Source organism: Bubalus kerabau, chromosome 1 (genome assembly GCF_029407905.1).
Source record: "Bubalus kerabau isolate K-KA32 ecotype Philippines breed swamp buffalo chromosome 1, PCC_UOA_SB_1v2, whole genome shotgun sequence".
NCBI classification, from domain to species: domain Eukaryota; kingdom Metazoa; phylum Chordata; class Mammalia; order Artiodactyla; family Bovidae; genus Bubalus; species Bubalus kerabau.
This window is the reverse complement of record NC_073624.1, coordinates 190192462-190210748: the sequence shown is the minus strand read 5'-3', so window position 1 is coordinate 190210748 and position 18287 is coordinate 190192462. Positions and strand designations below refer to the sequence as shown.

General features: G+C 45.0%; 2 protein-coding genes across 5 annotated transcripts in view; one reads left to right on the top strand and one right to left on the bottom strand.

Annotated features, from left to right (window-relative positions):
• Positions 1-6083, bottom strand: part of KIF3A (kinesin family member 3A) — an 89928-nt gene extending 83845 nt beyond the window's left edge. The window contains exons 1-2 of one of the 4 annotated variants that reach the window (XM_055547834.1): positions 5870-6083; positions 2396-2669 (exon numbers count right to left, since the gene is read on the bottom strand). In XM_055547834.1, coding sequence (XP_055403809.1) covers positions 2396-2669; positions 5870-5875 — 280 coding nt within the window. In that variant the 5' untranslated portion in view covers positions 5876-6083. Of the gene's footprint in view, positions 1-2395; positions 2670-3904; positions 4039-5366; positions 5390-5869 lie in introns of those variants that run through there. The other 3 variants (XM_055547841.1, XM_055547825.1, XM_055547851.1) reach the window with 3 other exon arrangements.
• Positions 6084-11064: 4981 nt separating this feature from the next.
• On the top strand, positions 11065-18272 carry CCNI2 (cyclin I family member 2). Its single transcript, XM_055547821.1, has 6 exons — positions 11065-11536; positions 11943-12074; positions 12562-12636; positions 14251-14391; positions 15337-15567; positions 16200-18272. Exons 1-6 carry the CDS (start codon positions 11096-11098, stop codon positions 16260-16262), a joined length of 1083 nt encoding a protein of 360 aa, XP_055403796.1. The 5' UTR covers positions 11065-11095; the 3' UTR covers positions 16263-18272.
• The last annotated feature ends 15 nt before the right edge of the window (positions 18273-18287 follow it).

The following is an 18287-nucleotide window of genomic DNA, read 5'->3' as shown; positions in this document are numbered from 1 at the left end:
ACAACTAGAGAAAAGCCCATGGAGCAATAAAGACCCAGCACAGCCAAAAAATAAATCGAATTATTTTTAAGAAATGTAAGATCTTAATGCAGTGATGGTGACTGCAGCCATGAAAGTAAAAGACGCTTACTCCTTGGAAGGAAAGTTATGACCAACCTAGACAGCATATTCAAAAGCAGAGACATTACTTTGGCAACAAAGGTCCATCTAGTCAAGGCTATGGTTTTTCCAGTGGTCATATATGGATGTGAGAGTTGGACTATAAAGAAAGCTGATGGGGAACATATGTACACCCGTGGCAGATTCATGTTGATGTATGGCAAAACCAATACAATCTTGTAAAGTAATTAGCCTCCAATTAAAATAAATAAATTAATATTAAAAAAACAAATTGAATAATAAAAATCATATAGCCATCTCAATAGATGCAGAAAAGCTTTTGACACATTCAACAGATATTTATGATAAAAGCTCTCAATAAAGTGCAATTAAAGGGGACAAACCTCAACATAATAATAGTTTTGTGTGACAAACCCACAGCCAATATATCATGCTCAATGGTGAAAAGAAAAAAGTATTTCCTCTATATCAGGAATAAAATGAGGGTGCCCAGTTTTGCTAATTTAATTCAATATAGAATGGAAGTCTAAGTCAGAGCAATCAGGCAAGAAAAAAAAAAAAGAAAGCTGAGCAGAGAAGAATTGATGCTTTTGAACTGTGGTGTTGGAGAAGACTCTGGAGAGTCCCTTGGACTGTAAGGAGATCCAACCAGTCCATCCTAAAGGAGATCAGTCCTGGGTGTTCATTGGAAGGACTGATGTTGAAGCTGAAACTCCAATACCTTGGCCACCTCATGCGAAGAGCTGACTCACTAGAAAAGACTCTGATGCTGGGAGGGATTGGGGACAGGAGGAGAAGGGGACGACAGAGGATGAGATGGCTGGATGGCATTGCCGACTCATTGGACATGAATTTGGGTAAACTCCGGGAGTTGGTGATGGACAGGGAGGCCTGGCGTGCTGCGATTCATGGGGTCACAAAGAGTCAGACACGACTGAGCGACTGAACTGAAGATCTACATGTTTACAACTTCTAGATAAAAACACAGGAGAAAATCTTTGTGGTCCTGGGTTTGGAAAAAAATTTCTGAGCTATGTCACCTAAAAAGCACGTGATAAAAGAAAAACTGATAGTGAGACTTCAACAAAATATAAAACTTTTCAAAAAACATCACTAAAAAAATGAAAAGACAAGCCACAGACTGGGAGAAATATTTTCAAATCACATATCTGATCATGTATATGAGTCCAATATATAAAGAGCATGACTAAATAATAAAACACAGGCAAGCGAATTTTAAAATGGGTAAAATATTTTAAGAGATATTTTACCAAGAAGATATATAAATGACCAATAAGTACACGGATGTTTCATGCTGTTAATCATTAGCGAAATACAACGAGATACCACTACATATCCTCTAGAATAGCTATAACTAAGAAGAATGATAGTTTAAGAGTTGGTGAGATTGTAAGGAAATTAGAACTCTCATACCATGCTGTCGGGAAAAAAAGTTCAGTCACCACTACGGAAACCTGTTTTGCAGTTTCTTCAAAAGATAAACATACATAAACCACAAGACACAAGCAATTTCACTCCTGGGTATCTATCCAAGACAAATTTTGAAACTTATCTGCACAAAGAATTAATGTTTTTAAAAGACAAAAGAATGTTCTTAACAGTATCATTTTTAATAGCAAAAAAACTGGCATCATTCAAATTCCCAAAGATCACAAAAGGTGGTGTTTTCATATAGAGAGTCATGTCTAACTCTTTCAGACCCAGGTACTGCAGCCCACCAGGCTCCTCAGTCCATGAAATTCTCCAGATAAGAATACTGGAGAATTCTCCTCCAAAGAATCTTCCCAACCCAGGAATCAAAGCCCGGTCTCCTGCACTGCAGGCAGATTCTTTACTGTCTGAGTCACAATGCTTGAATGACATCACCAACTCAATGGACATGAGTTTGAGCATACTCGATGAGATAGTGAAGGACAGGGAAACCTGGCATGCTGCAGTCCACGAGGTGGCACAGAGTCGAATACAACTGAACAAGTCAAAGAAAACAGATAAAGACAAAATAGTGTATAATCTGATTTATATGAAATTCTAAAGAAAGGCAAAACTAGACAGAAACCAGGTCCATGGTTGCTGGGGGTAGGACCGAAAACAGACACGGAACTTATGGGGATGATAAAACTGATGGTTTCACAACTGTATGTATTTACTACAACTCAAACTGTACAGTTCAATTATACAATTACAGTGGGTGAAATCACTGGGTGTTATTAATAACTTGATAAAAAGTTGTTTAGAAGTAAACTAAAGTACTCACCATTGTAGCCTTCGAGAACAGAATCAATAATAGGTCTGGCAGTTAAGTTATAAACATCTAGTTGTTTACTCTCTGGTCCAAAAACAGTATCAAAAGTAAATGTCTTTGGAGGTTCATTGGAAGAATCAGTCTTATGTACAGTGATAGTTCCCCTCATCTCATCCACACTGACAGCCTGTTTGTAGCACATTGATTTCTCTCTCTCATTGAGGGGCCGGCACCTAACAACCACCTTCACATTATCGCAGCTTTCCGGCTTCTCTGATTTATTGATCTGGTGGAGAAAATATTTACAAATAACGAAAAGAACATTTACTTTTACCTTCGACAGATTAAATTTAAAACCTGAAAAGGCTATTTTGCCACCTCAGTGCCTTGCACACATTAAACACTCCATAATTATTTGTTAAATTTAATTAAAGATCTTACAGATATATAGAAAAACTTATTAAAAAGGTATAAAAATAGTTTCTTTTATAATACAAATAAGGAAAGAGGTAATTTAATTTACATTTATAGTTAATGCTATTCAGGCAGAAAATCAGAATCTGTAAGAGACTTGTCTTTCTGCTCAAAGTCCCTGACTTCCTCTGAGTTTCCTGCCTATAGAAAAACAAATGTGAACGTGGTTAATAACTTTAATCAAGAATCCAATAGTAGGTCCTCTGTGCCCTCTCAGACTTTCAATTTTCTTGTCTACAATGCATTAGTTAAAAAAAAGATATTAATCAAATAATACATCCACATATGGTCTACTTTTTCTATATTAGTGAAAGACAGAAAAAAAAAAAAGCCTAATGGCAGAGAAAAAATGTTTTGGAAAAAATTTTTAAATGACTCTACCCTTATGAACATTTGTATACGTAAAGTTTCAAACTCTGAAATTCTATGATTAAGCATCTATATTAAAATTCAATCCAATTATTAAATATAATCCAATTATTATCCAGTTTAACAGTTAAGTTGAACAGATACTAAATTCCTACTCTTTCAGATACTCTTCTAAGCATCAGAGAAACAAACATGAGCCACTATCATTCACAAGGAATAGATGATATCAATTCAACACACTTCTTTCCATCTCTACTTTTACCACCTTACTCCAGGTTATTATCTTGTCCTGAATTATAAGAGACTCCTAACTATACTGCTGAGCTTCCCTGGTGACTCAGCGATAAACAATCTGCCTGGCAATTCAGGAGTCTCAGGTTCGATCCCTGGGTTGGGAAGATCCCCTGGAGAAGAAAATGACAACCCACTGCAGTATTCCTGCCTGGGAAAATTCCAAGGTCAGAGGAGCCTGGGAGGCTCCAGTCCATTGGGTGGCACAGAGTTGGACATGACTTAGCAACTAAACACCACCAACAACTGTACCGTTGCATATAATTAGGTTCCCCTATGGTCTGTTCTCTACCTGGCAGTCGGTTTCAACAAATCTAATTATGTCACTCCCCTACTCAGAACTCTCTAGTTTCCCACAGATTTTAGGATAAAAGTCAAAATTCTTACAGTGGTCTGTAAGGTCTGGTTCTGGCCCATGTCCACTTCTCCAGCTTTATTTCACAAGTTACTCTGCTTGGCTTTCTTAGTCACAGCCACACTGGCTTTCTTTTAGGCCTTTTCTTGTCTTCATGCTTCCTCTCACCACACTCCTTTCCAGGTGCAGTTTCTTATGCCTAAAACATACTCTACCCTCTTCAGTTACTTTGCAGAGCTCAGCTCAATAGCTCCTTCACCTGGGAAGACTTCCCTGACTGCTAAGTCCCTGACTAGAGCTGACCTAATATAGGTCCTGATAGCACCATTCTTTCTTCTGCATTGCTTACAATTTTATTTATTTATTTATTTTTGGCTTCTTATTCTATTAAAGTCCCTGTCTGTATCTAAATGAGAAGTTCCAAACAGGTACTCAGTCAAGGGACTAAATTTAGCTCACAAATGTCTTTTGTTTGGCTCCTATTATCTAAAAATCTTTTAAGTTAGTTGCTAAAATTTAAAAATTAGAAATCTCATTAAAATAACAATCTCTAGATTCTCTGAAAAAAATAGATATCTGACATTTGTAAGCCAGCATTCCTACATGGCAACATTTAGACAATTCACCAGAGTCTACTTCTATCTACTGTATGCCACCTATCCACTTCACTTAGTTAAGCGTCCTATCACTGTAAACATGTGTGGTTTTCACCTCTGCCCTACAGGGCAAGCTTTTCTCTTCCCAAGTTCAAGAACCTGGCTGGTTTTGCTCAATATTGTATCTCCTGTGCCTAGTATGTAGTTGTTGTTTAGTTGCTAAGTCGTGACCCCATGGACTGTAGCCCGCCAGACTCCTCTATCCATGGGATTTTCCAGGCAAGAATACCGGAGTGAGTTGTCGTTTCCTTCTGAAGGGGAACCTCCCCAACCAGGGACCAAATCAGCTTCTCCTGTATTCAGTTCAGTCGCTCAGTCCTGTATTACCGGGGGGATTCTTTACCACTGAGCCACCAGTGTGGCTGGTGCCCAGTAATAAATTGTTGAATAAATTGATAATTAAATAGAAAGCAACAAGGAACAAATACTAAGCGTTTAATGCTAAAAGTCAAGCACTGTCCTTCAAGCCTCCTGCGCATTATCTTACTTCATCCTGATACCCCCATGAGGAAAAGTTTAATTATGCGGAAAAGAAGAACCCAGAAAGATAAATTACCCAGGGCCTCGCAACTGGCCACTTCTCAGGTGTTCTCCATAACCCTATAATGGACTTACGACGCCTGCTTAAGAGAACGATAATTGTGAAATCCTACAAGACGAACATACGACCACCCACCACTCACCCCCTCACGTAAATAACCGGCCACAGTTGAAGTGTTCCCCATGACTGGACTTACGACGCCCCCTTATTAAGTCACACGATAATAATCTGTGAAATCCTACAAGACAAGCATACCATCACCCACCACTCACCCGCCTCACACACAAAGACACCTACGGATTACATTCTGCACTGTAAGCTAGAGCGCCACAAGAGGGATGACAGCTCGAGTCAGGGGCCTGGAGTAGGGGCAGACAACCCGTGCTCTGCTGCCTTCCGGAGCTTGGCTCCGCGACGCAGAGATCCACCGGGCATCCAAGAGCCAACCCTCCGCGGCCGCTCCTAGACGGCCTACCCAGAGAACAGGGCTGGGAGCGAGAGCGCATCCTCTGGCACAGCGCCTTTATGTCAAGCACCCCAGGCCTTTCGGGATGCACCAGCGACCAAGGTGGCAAGGCCTGCTCCGGGCCCCTCCCAGGGTCGGGTGGACCCCCACATGCCCGGGCCCAACCGCCTGGCTCCCACACCGCTTGGCCGGCCAGCCCGGCCCGGCCCGGCCCGGCCCCGCCCCACCCCACCCGAGCCGCCCGCCTGCTCCTCGCCTCCATGGTAACGGCCGCGCCACCCGGCCAGGCCGCAGAGATGAGGAGGAACCCCAGCGGCTGAATGACTCTCCTTACCGGCATTGCGGCTTCCTCCCGTGCCCCGCGGACGTCCCCGCCCGGGGTGCAGTCCAACGACGACGGGTTCGCGGGAGAGGCAGATCAGAGACTACTGAAACACTACCTTGGCGCACCCAAGACTGCGGCGCCTCTGGTGAGAGCTCGCTGTGCGCAGGCGCACTCTGAGCTCGCCCCGCCCCATCCCCGGGCACGAGGCGTCCTCCGCCTCTTGTATTACGCCTGCGCCAGAACTTTCCGAGTCCTTCGCCTAGGAAGCCACTGCGCTTGCGCAATGCTGCCATTTCGCTACCGCTGGAAATCTGGCCGGATTTAGAGGTGGGATATCTGGCTACTACCGATGGGGAAGAAGAGGCAGTCGTAGACCGGCAACGCCACCCATCTTCTAGCGCTTGCTATGTTCTAAATATTATAAACAACGACAGCAATTGTACATCGTGTTTCCTCAGAAGAGCCACTTTACATATGTTTTTGTGCTTGATTGCCAACTTAATTGTGACCTGTCTCACCATTAGCTCAGGAACTTTGTTAGTATTCTCACAATTACCTCCAGAGCCTAGAATAGAAGCTGGCACAAGGTGGGTTTTCAATAAATATTTGTGAAAGAAAGAATGATCTATCTGAACCTCTCCCCTGAACACCGCTCTGCTTGGACGTGCAATAGACATTTCAAGTTTATCATGTCCAAAATTGAAACGTTGATTCCCACTCCCTATCGCCTACTAGTACCTATGCCACACCTGTTAAATATAAAATAAACAATTTAAAAAGTCCATCACAATAATGTAAGCTGGATTCTGACAATTGATCAAGTTAAAACCAGTCTTTTTCTCTCATATTTAATATCCAATCTTTCTATAGAACTAGAACTAGTAGTCTCTATCTCAGAAGTAGAACCAGAATCTGACCACTTTGAGCACCACCATCTCTCACCTGCATTACTAAACAGCTCAGAACTGGTTTCCTTGCAGTGCATCCTTGCCCATCCTACTCTACTGTCAACACAAGAGAGGGAGTGCTGGTGTTAAAATGAGTCAGATACTGTTGGTGGCTCAACGGTAAAGAATCCACCTTCCAATACAGGAGATGGAGGTTCTATTCCTGGGTGGGGAAGATCCCCTGGAGAAGGAAATGGCAACCTACTCCAGTCTTGCCTGGGAAATTCGGTGGATAGAAGGGCCTGGCGGCTACAGTGGGTAGGGTTGCAAAAAGTCTGACACGGCTTAGCAACTAAAACAACACTGCCTTCATTCATATCCTGCCAGTGATTTCTCATCTCCCAGCATAAAAGTCACAGGCTTGGATGACAGTCCCTGTTTCCTGCAATCTTCCCTCTTACTCATTATTGCAAACTGTACTTTGGCCACCTCATGCGAAGAGTTGACTCATTGAAAAAGACTCTGATGCTGGGACGGATTGGGGGCAGAAGAAGGGGATGACAGAGGATGAGATGGTTGGATGGCATCACTGACTTGATGGGCGTGAGTCTGGGTGAACTCCGGGAGTTGGTGATGGACAGGGAGGCCTGGCGTGCTGCGATTCATGGGGTCACAAAGAGTCGGACACGACTGAGCAACTGATCTGATCTAATCTGATCCCTCTCGCACCAGCTCCACTTGGCCTCCTTGATTCATCTGACCTTGCAGGCATGGTTTCATGATAGAATACAAGGCCTTCTATGCTTGCAGTAGGAGCTAATAAAAATACTTAATGTCTGCATACTGTTCTAAGTGCTTTAATTCCTTTTTAATTATTAATTTAATTCACATAAAAACTTTTTGAAATAGGTACTATTAGTCATTTTTATAGAAAATAGGAGGAACTATTTCACAGATTTAAAAAAACTGAAGCATAGAGCCATTAAGTAAGTAACTTGTCCAAGGTCATACATATGGACAGCAACAAAGCCCAGATCCAAAGCCAGGCCCTGCCTAGAAAGCTCCTCGCTAAATATTGCCTGACTCCCTCATTGCCTTCAGAATATCTTTGTTCACATATCACCTCCTTGGTGAACCCCACCAATGATCTCTCTACTTAAAATGCCAACCTTCAGATATTTTCCCAGTGGTCCAGTGGTTAGGACTCCGCTGTCCAATGCAGGGGATGCAGGTTCCATCCCTGGTCAGGGAACTAAGATCCCACATGCCACACGGTACAGCCAAAAATTAAAGAAGAAAACAAAATTCCTATCTTCAGTCCCAGCCTTGTTATCTTCCCTCCCTAGTTTATATTTCTCCATAGTACTTACCACTCTCTGATACATGATAGATAGAATATATATCTGCTTTATTGAGATTTACCAATTTACACAATTCAATGATTCTTACTGTATACAGAGCTGTGTGACCATAACCACAATTGATTTTAAACATTTTCATCACACCCAAAAGAAACACTTATAGCTATCACTCCCCCTTCCCCCTTGCAACATCCCTACTTTCTGTATCTATAGATTTGCCTATTTTGGACTTATCATATAGATAGAATTACATAATATGTAACCTTTTGTGAAATGATGTCTATCACTTAGAATAATATTTTCAAGCATCATCCCTATCATAACACATAACAATAATCCTTTACTTTTTATGGCTGAATAATGTTCTGTTGTATGAATATACCACATTTTTATCTATTTATCAATTGATGAACATTTGGGTTGTCTCTACTTTTTGGTACTATGGATAGTAAGTTTTTGTGAACATGTTTCATTTCTCTTGGGTATATACTACAAGTGAAATTGATGGATCATTTAGTAACGCTAACGTTTAACATTTTGAGGGACTATCAAGTTGTTTTCCAAAGTGGCTGTACCACCAGCAGTGTAAGAGGATTTCCATTCCCACCAGCAGTGTATGAGGTTTACAATTTTCTCTACATTCTCGCCACCACCTGCTGTTGTCTTGAATTGCTTATTATGACCATCCTGCTGATGTAAAATAGCATCTCATTGTAGTTTCTATTTGTACTTCCTTGATGATCAGTAATGTTGGACATGATTTCACACACTCTTTGACCATCTGAATATCTTCTTCAGAGAAATGTCTAATCAATTCTTTGCCCTTTTCACTATTAAGTTGTAAGAATTCTTTGTATATTCTAAATACAAGTCTCTTTTCAGATACATGATATACATGTGCTTTCTCCTATTATGTGTGTTGTCTTTTGAATCACTAGATGCTGCTCTTTGAAGCACAAAAGTTTTAAATTTTGATCAATTCCAAAATTTTCTTTTCTTGTTTATTTTATTGTACATTTGGTGCAAATCTAAGAAACCACTGCCTAACTCAAGACATGAAGATTTTCTTTTTTAACAGTTTTCTAGTTTTAGCTCTTACATTTAGATCTATGATCTATTTTGAGTTATTTTTGTATATGATATGTTATTGGGATCCAGTTTCATTCTTCTGCACATGAATATTCATCTGTCCTATCACCATTTGCGGAAAAGAATGTTCTTTCCCCCACTGACTTATTGTAGCAACCTGGGCAAATGACAATTGGTCATAAATATGAGGGTTGATTTCCAGATTCTCAATTCAATTCCATGGATCTATATGTCCATCCAGTACTATATTGTCTTGATTACCATAGGCTTGTAGTAAGTTTTGAAATTAGATACTGCGAAGCCTATATATCTGCTTTTTCAAGGTAGTTTTGGTCATTCTGAATTCCTTGGTTGCTCATAGGAATTTTTAAAACACCTTGTTAGTTTAGATCTATGATCTGTTTTCAGTAATTTTTGTATATGATATGATATAGGGATCAAAAAGACAGCTAGAAACTTAACAGGGATTATGTTGAATTGATAGACAGTTCTGGAACTATTGCTATTTTAATAATTTAAATCTCCCTGTTCATAAACATGAAATGTCTCTCCATTTATTTAGATCTTCTTTAATTTTTTTTTCAGTAATGTTCTGTAGTTTTCTGCAGCATACACACATATTCCCCAAGGGTAACCGCTATCCTCCGAGAAGGCAATGGCAACCCACTCCAGTACTCTTGCCTGGAAAACCCCATGGACAGAGGATCCTGGTAGGCTGCAGTCCATGGGGTCGCTAAAAGTCAGACATGACTGAGCGACTTCACTTTCACTTTTCACTTTCCTGCATTGGAGAAGGACATGGCAACCCACTCCAGTGTTCTTGCCTGGAGAATCCCAGGGACGGGGGAGCCTGGTGGGCTGCCCTCTATGGGGTCACACAGAGTCGGACACAACTGAAGCGACTTTGCAGCAGCAGCAGCAACCACTATCTTGACTCTAACATTATAGATCCATTCTTTATGCTTTTTATAAATGAAATCATACAGCATGAATTCTTTTTTATATGTCTTCCAACATTCAATATTATGTTTGTAAGATTCTTCCTTACAATGTGGTATAGTATCCCCTATATCGTGTGACTATACCACAATTTGTTTATCCCATTCAATTATTGATGGACATTTAGGTTGTATCCAGTTTAGGGCTATTACAAATAGTGCTTCTATGAACATGTAGGTTCACATATGCATTTCTGTTGGACATACATCTAGGAGTGGAATTGCTGGGATTTTCATATATTCTACGCAAGCTTTCCTCTTTCCTGACTAGAATATAAGTTCCACCTTTCTTCTATTTATATAGGTCTTCCCTGGTGGCTCAGACGGTAAAGCGTCTGCCTACAACGCGGGAGACCCGGGTTCGATCCCTGGGTCCGGAAGATCCCCTGGAGAAGGAGATGGCAACCCACTCTAGTACTCTTGCCTGGAAAATCCCATGGACGGAGGAGCCTGGTAGGCTACAGTCCATGGGGTCGCCAAGAGTCGGACACCACTGAACCGACTTCACTTCACTTCTATTCACTGTTATTTTCCAGCGCCTAACACATTGCAGCCTTCAATAGATAACCTTCTCCCCAGCCGCCCCACCCCGGCTGGGGACTCTGCGCCTGGGGCTAGGGCTTTAGGTGCGGAAGAGGGGCTCGGTGGGTGGGCGTGGGGTGGAGTAAGAGTAGAGAGAATCTTTCACCCACCTGCGCGCTCTCCCTCCCGCCGCGTCCCAGGGCCGGGAGGAGTGGGCCCCCGCGCGCCAGGACAGTCCCAGGGCCAGGAGTGGGAGGTGGGCCAGCTGGGCCCGCTCCGCCCCGCCCCGCCTCGTGGCCTCCCCAGCTGCAAGTCACTGACGCTGGGGTAGAAAACGCCAAGCTAAGCCGGGACCCAGACCCAGGATCTGACGCAGCCATGGCTTCCGGAGGGCGGCATGCGCCGCAGAACTCGGCCTCGGAGGTGAGACCCTCCCGGTGTCCAGGTAAGAGTTCGGACGAAAGTCTAGGCGAAATGGCCCTTCGCTGTCCGCTCCCCCCGCGGCCGTGGAACGTCTCTCTCTCCGCGGCGATCCAGAAAAGTTTCTCGGAGACGTGCCTGCGCGATGCGCTCCGGCCCCCGGCGCCTTCGTGGACCAGATCCGTGCGGGGGGGAATGAGCGCTCGGCCACCTGCAGGCCCCGATCCCGCCGCAGCTCGGGGGCCGCCGCCCGCACCATCTACGCAGCCCCCAGTCCCCAGCACCCCCAGGCTCATGCAGAAAACCTGGGGAGGCTTCCCGGACCAGCGCCAGCTGCTCGCCTACCTGACGCAGGCCCAGGGCCGCGAGGCGCGTCTGTGGCGGGGTGGCCAACTCCAGGTACCGGTACCCTCGCGGGGCCCACCCGGAAGCACGGTCATCCCCCTCCCTCACGCGCGCACGGGACGAGGCCGGGTTCCACGTGCACCCGCGACCAGGTGAACCGCACCCTGGAGCCTGCAGCCTCCCCAGGTGCGTCCCTCTCACGAGATTCCCCAGCTTATCTCACTGAAACGGTGCTTCACTAGAGGGCTTTGGAAAAGGGCTTGAGTTGGGGAATTCGGCTGAAGACCCAAAAAACGGGCGCAGGAAGGAGAGGGTCTGAATGGGGGTGCAACTGGACGAGAGAGACCCTTTTACGTGACCGCTATTTAGGGTGAAGGGGCTTCTTACAACCCCTCTGGACCAGCCACTGATGGACTGAGACCGACGACCTTCTCTACTCTCTCCCACCTCCTCCTTTCAGCAGGCTGAGATTTGCGAAGCCTTCAGGGAAGTTGTGTTGTGGCTCCTGAGAGTTGAGAACATCTTTGACTTCTCTCAGACCACTTTTAACCTGGCTCTCTCCATCTTCAGCCGCCTCATAGTTTCAGTAAAGGTAGGGGAGTTATGAGGGATGGTGACAGATGATTGGGTGTGGAAACTGACCTTTGTTTCCTGTTGCTACCTGACAGGGGAGCCATCCCAGGTGCTCAAACCCAACATTATAAATTAAGTCAATGGCTCCAAGAATAGAACTGGAATTGGAAAATCCTACCACCTTACCTGTCTGGTTCCGTGTTGTGTGGCCATCAGTGGTCAGCCTGAGGCCAGGAGGGGGCTGTGTGTTCCCTGAGATGATGCTGTATTTCCCATCTCCAGTCAGTCTTCTAACAAAGAGCTATTGACTAGTCATCTGTGGTTCTGAAACCAGGAGGTTTTCACTGGTCACATCGAAAATTGGGGCTAAATTCCTTGCAAATAAATACAATGTCTTTTTTAAAAATTAAAAAACTCGATTTCTTAAAAACAACAAAAAACCCACAGATGCTTTATGGTTAGTCTATGACACTCATATTCTCAAATGTGTCTCTTCCATACTGCAGATAAAAAAGCATTTACTCCATTGTGTGACAATTACTTCCTTGAGACTTGCTACAAAAGTTAATGAAGAAGAGGAGGTATGCATCCCTGGAAGCTGATTAAGGGCTACTTTTGAGGTGTAGGGGTGTATAACATTGGAAACACGAGTTTCCTGAAAGGTCTGTGATCTTGGGAATGGACATTTTGGAAAAGTCACACCTCCCAGGATCTCTGCTGTCCCTTCCTTAGGCTTGTCAGACGCTGGTGGTGGTGGTTTAGTCGCTAAGTCCTGTCCGACTCTTGCGACCGCATGGACTATAGCCTGCCACACTGCTCTGTCTGTGGAATTTCCTAGGCAAGGATACTGGAGTGGATTGCCATTTCCTTCTCCAGGAGATCTTTCCAACCCAGGGATCAAACCTAGACCTCCTGATGGATTCTTTACCCATCTGAGCCATGGGAATTCTGGTACCCCACAAATGGGAAAATAGAACAGCTGAATTGTCCTGGCCCAGCAAACCTGGAAGCCTGACCGCCTGGCAGATATATCTTGCCGCATTGGTTGATGGAAGATGCCACTTCCCACTAAGCAGAGGAAAGTGGCCTCCCAGACCATATGGCCTAATAGCCATCCCCCAGAAACTATATCCAAGAAAGCTGCTTGAGACTTAAGGACTTGCCTGTGTCAAAGAAACTGGTCTTCAGGGAGCCTGGGAGCCTCATCTGGGAGGGGCAGGAGGGCCACGAGCAGTGGGTGGAAGAGAAACCCCTGTAAGTGCTTCAGGCTTGCTTGAATTTCTCCGTTTCACTATGGCTTCTGTTCAGAAGATCCTCTCCCAGTATCCTTCCCAAACCTCCCTTCCTACTCCCTCCCTCCAACCTCTCCCCCTTTGTGGAACCACTGCCATTCATACAAGGTCCCCTTAGCTGATCTCAAGGTCCAAGGGGCCAGAAAAAGGCATGGTGTGTCTAGTCCCAAACTTGCAATAAAAACTATTTTAACCCTGTTTGTTAGAATGTAATGTGTGCCCCGCAAAGATGCTTTTGTCCAACTAAGAACCAAGTAAATAACCCTTAAAAGAACTATTTCTAGAGGTTATATAATACTTTGTTTATCTAAAAGAGTAGGACCAACTCTTCAATGCACTTGGTACTTGAATGTTTACTCATAGACAAGCCTTATAATTTCTCTGGGGGAAAGTCATAGCCTTCAACAGAGGCTGAAAGGAATGTGTTTGCAGCTATGGTGTTACCTGGTTCTGGGAGGTTTTATCAGTGAGTCTGTCTGACGCAGACCAGGAAGCTCAAAGGCCTACTTCTCTCTATGACTAACAATCATGGTAGTGATCAGGACCAGGAATGGGTAGAGTCCACAGCCGGAAAGCTTTGAGTGAGTTCTTATAGGTGAATGTGGGAGATGGCACAGTCCCAGCCTCCAAAGCACCTTTGGGTAGGCGTTGCAGTGCAGTTGGGGATCAAGACCTGCTGGCAGCAGATGACCATGTGACATTTACTGCGCACTGTCACGACTACCTGGGGACTTGACAGATAGCCAAGATCTGGTTTGGTTTTTCTTTCAGAAGTGTTTTCTGTGGTGGGTCACTGGAAGACAGCTCTACTAGGGTCATGGGTGCCCAGTCCCCAGCGATAAGAAAACAAAAGCTACTGTGACATAGTGTAGGGCTTTGGCCTCTTTTATTTTCTTTTTACAGTTAATTCCACGCATAAAAGACTTCATAAAGCATTATGGCTCTGGCTATTCCCCGAATGAGCTCCTCAGGATGGAGCTGGCTATTTTGGACAACCTGCACTGGGACCTCTACATCGGGACACCGCTGGACTTTCTGTCCATAGTAAGTACGAGGAACTTCCAGAGCCTACCCTGGACTCATTGTGCCTTTGGAACAGCTGTTCACAATATAGGACGGCAAAGCACACGTCCTTACACATGCAGCACAGTGACGTGACCCACAAGGCTCACGACATAACGGCAGAGTGAAATATTATCTTACATCCAACACGGTTCCGCCAGACTCCCGCTTCTAAAGGACATTAACTTTACAAAGATATTTAGACGGCACTATTATGGTGAGCTTCTCTTTTAAATACACACTGCAAAAATATTTAACTTTCCATTCTATGAATATTGTACATAAAAATCTGTCTGCTTTTGCTGTACTTTACACACATTCACTTAGCTGTCTTTTATTCACCTACACGCAGTCCTTACTGAGGCTTTAGACCATATTGATCTGGCACTTAAAAATGTCATGTTAGTTTGTATTTGTTTTAGTTAGAGAATGATGGTCATCCTTAAGGATAGGATTCTGTTAGTAAGGCAAAATTATGTAATATGGAAACGTCATGGGGTTTTGGTCTGTTATGAAGTATGACGATTAAATCACGAAGGGCTGTACCATTATAAAAACTGACCATTGTGGCCAAGCGGCAGCATTTCTTCTCATGTTGAGCACATATAAGTAACTTCTGTGCTACCTTAATCTTGAACTGTATGCTTCTGTTTTTCAGAACTGAAACACGGTCAAGTGGGTACTTTAGGCTCTTAATGACCATGTCACAAAGCGGACTGTCTTTTTCTCACCAGGGTTGAAGCTTAGCTTGGCCGCACAGTGGGTATTAAGCCTCAATCCCCTTCTGGGGCCATGGATGGGAACGAAAAGGGTTGGGCAATATTTAATGTTCCCTGATGAAAATTTAAATTGTTTTTTGCACTTTTGGTCTTTGATCTATGAAAAGTATGGGGTTTTCTGTTCTAACATAAAAACCACGGTCTCCAGTTCCACGCCCTGGTGGTCCTGGGCTGGCCCCACGTGAAGGAGCTGATGCCTCAGAGGAATCCTTCCCTCCACGTCGCGTCCCTGACCAGGCAGCTGCAGCACTGTATGGCGGGCCACCAGCTGCTGCAGTTCAAGGGCTCCACACTGGCCTTGGTCATCATCACCTTAGAGCTGGAGAGGCTCATGCCCGACTGCTGTACTCCTATATCTGATCTGCTAAAGAAAGCACAGGTAGACATCAACTTTGCCCCACACCAGGCTCTCAGTTTTGCCCCTTCAGCTGATGCACTCTGCCCCCAAAAGAGTACCTGTGGCCCCTTCTTGGCCCTTGTGGGCTCCAGGACATACCCTGGCTGTGATGACTCTGACGAGTCTTCCTAAGGGCTAGGCTTTCCACACATGGCATATCCTCTGGACTTGAGTATTAGGTACACGTTCCCTTCACCACAGTGGGCTTCTCTGACACTGAGTGAAGCTGTATCTCAGTGGCGGCCCTGGTAGTCAAGAGGATGTGGGGACATGTTGAGCTCAGGAGAAAACAACGCTGAGCTTAACACTGGGGAGTATAAATTTCAGGCCCTTTACCCTTTATATGGTACCAGGCACCAGGGTACTATGAGGTAGGTACAGGGAGGTCAGAATCACTCAGGATGGACAGCATAAGATGGAATGCAGTTAGAAAAACGACAGTTTTTACTGAGGTTGAAGATGGGTGTCCCTGAGACGGTGGGGTTAATGTTCTCAAGTTGGGTGGTTGGAACTTCCTGGAATTGCTCCACGCTGACATTCTGGCACTCAGTTGCTCATTGTTTAGAATGTAAAATGGCTCTGCCTCAAGGATGACCACTCCGTTTTAATTACAGGTTGGTATTAGGCAGTGGAACTGCTGCAAAGAACTTGTAAAGGAGCAACTGGCAAGCCTTTAGTCATCCTCCTGAACGGACACTTTCTGGCTCACCTGCCAGCATCTGTGCCCTACCCCAGAGCCCTTTACAGCATAATGGCAAATCTGGACTTGGACTCCTCTATATTCTAGGCTTTATGGGTCCTGTAACAAGAAAGCAAGAAGGCCTTGAAACAGCAACTGAGAAAACACTCCTGATTCTTCAGGAAAAAACAACAACAAGGGGGCAAAAAGACAGGTCAGGGTCCCTAAAGGGAAAGGTAGTCTGATAAGTCACTCAGACTCCTGCCTCTCTCACAACCCTGGGCCCGAAACCAGGGGGAGGGAATAAATGCTCATAGTGCAGCTTGCTTTTTCTTCCTCATCAAGGGCTGTAGCAGCCTATAAGACAGCTGGACGATGAGGTCAGAGGCAGGCCTTGCTCAGGGCAGAAGGGCCAGGCTGGTGCTGACAGACAAGTTTCTGCTGCTCCACCTGCCAGAACTGGCCGGGTCTTTCCAGCTTCCCAGGCCTGTAACCAAGAGCATGTGCAGGCTTCAAGTCCCAAGTACTCTGCCCGCCTTTGCAGAAACGGGATTTACCCTGACTCGCCCAGCATCTAAGTCTTTTCTTTGTAAGAACTCGATTCATAAAGTGTGCTTTATTTCATATACAGTAACCAAATCAAGCTTTAGGCATATTTCTGCTTGGCTGCTCGTAGTTTACAGACTTAACTAGAGGAATTTTTGTGTTTAGAAAATGACACTTTGAGGTGATCCTTGTGTTGGGAAGCCACAGCTCCCCAAGTTTTGGTTGAGATGAGCGGGTCCTGAGGCTGAGCTCCCACTACTGCAGGGAGGAGGGAGGACCACTAGCATGGCTGTGAGGGAGAAGCCAGCTGCCCCTGGGAAGCAGTGACACTATGGAGCCATTCTCTAGGCAGTGGAGTGCAGCTGACAGTGATGCCAGCTGGGACTGTGGAGGTAGTGCTGGGGATGTGAATGACTGAGCCCACATTTAGAGGTCATCTGTGAAGTCCTTCCACAGGGAACGGTTTCTGTAAATGTGCTCAGCCGCGGGGAAGGTGATCTGCTGCTAGGTGCAGTACTAGCTATACCGTATTAGTGTCTGTACTGTAGTCAGCACAAATCTCTGCCTTTTGTTAAGACAAATTTGCTTGTTGGAGCTTTTGTTGAAATACGCTTCCTTTCAATCCTTTCTGTGTCTTATTTTACATGTATTAGATACCGTGCAAACACACGTGAAATGCAGTCTCTCAAACCCTATCAGTAACTGTCCCCTAGCCCAGCACATGGAGAAGGCAATGGCACCCCACTCCAGCACTGTTGCCTGGAAAATCCCATGGATGGAGGAGCCTGGTGGGCCGCAGTCCATGGTGTCGCTAAGAGTTGGACACGACTGAGCGACTTCACTTTCACTTTTCACTTTCATGCATTGGAGAAAGAAATGGCAACCCACTCCAGTGTTCTTGCCTGGAGAATCCCAGGGACGGGGCAGCCTCATGGGCTGCCGTCGATGGGGTCGCACAGAGTTGGACATGACTGAAGCGACTTAGCAGTAGCAGCAGCAGCCCAGCACAAATGAATGTGCTGGGGGGCAGCCTGCTGCTCGTAGCCTCAGCTTCCTCTGCCTCCTTCCTTCCACTGTGAGCAGCACTGTCATTGGTGGAACAGAGGCTAAGCCTGAGGGCCCACGCCAACTCAGGCTATTTTTGACTTCAGAAAACAGGTAGGAATTACCTGGACCCCACCCCCTGAACCAAGTAGCTCTGGATGTAAGTTTCATTCCCCAGAGCTAAACCAACTCTCCATCTCTTGGGAAAAGAAGAAGGTAGACCTGTGAGCCACAGTATGGGGGTAAGGGACAGCCTTGTTGCTTCATCTTTCTGTAAATAGTATTCTCTTTTCTGGGGAAGCAAACTTTCGTATTGCCAAAGTACCACTTGTGAGCGGTTTTTAAGTTTTTATGTTGTTCAAGCTTGCCTTGGAGCCCTAAGTTCTATCTTACTCTCCTCTAACATTTTTTCCCTGCAGTTAGGAATTTCTAT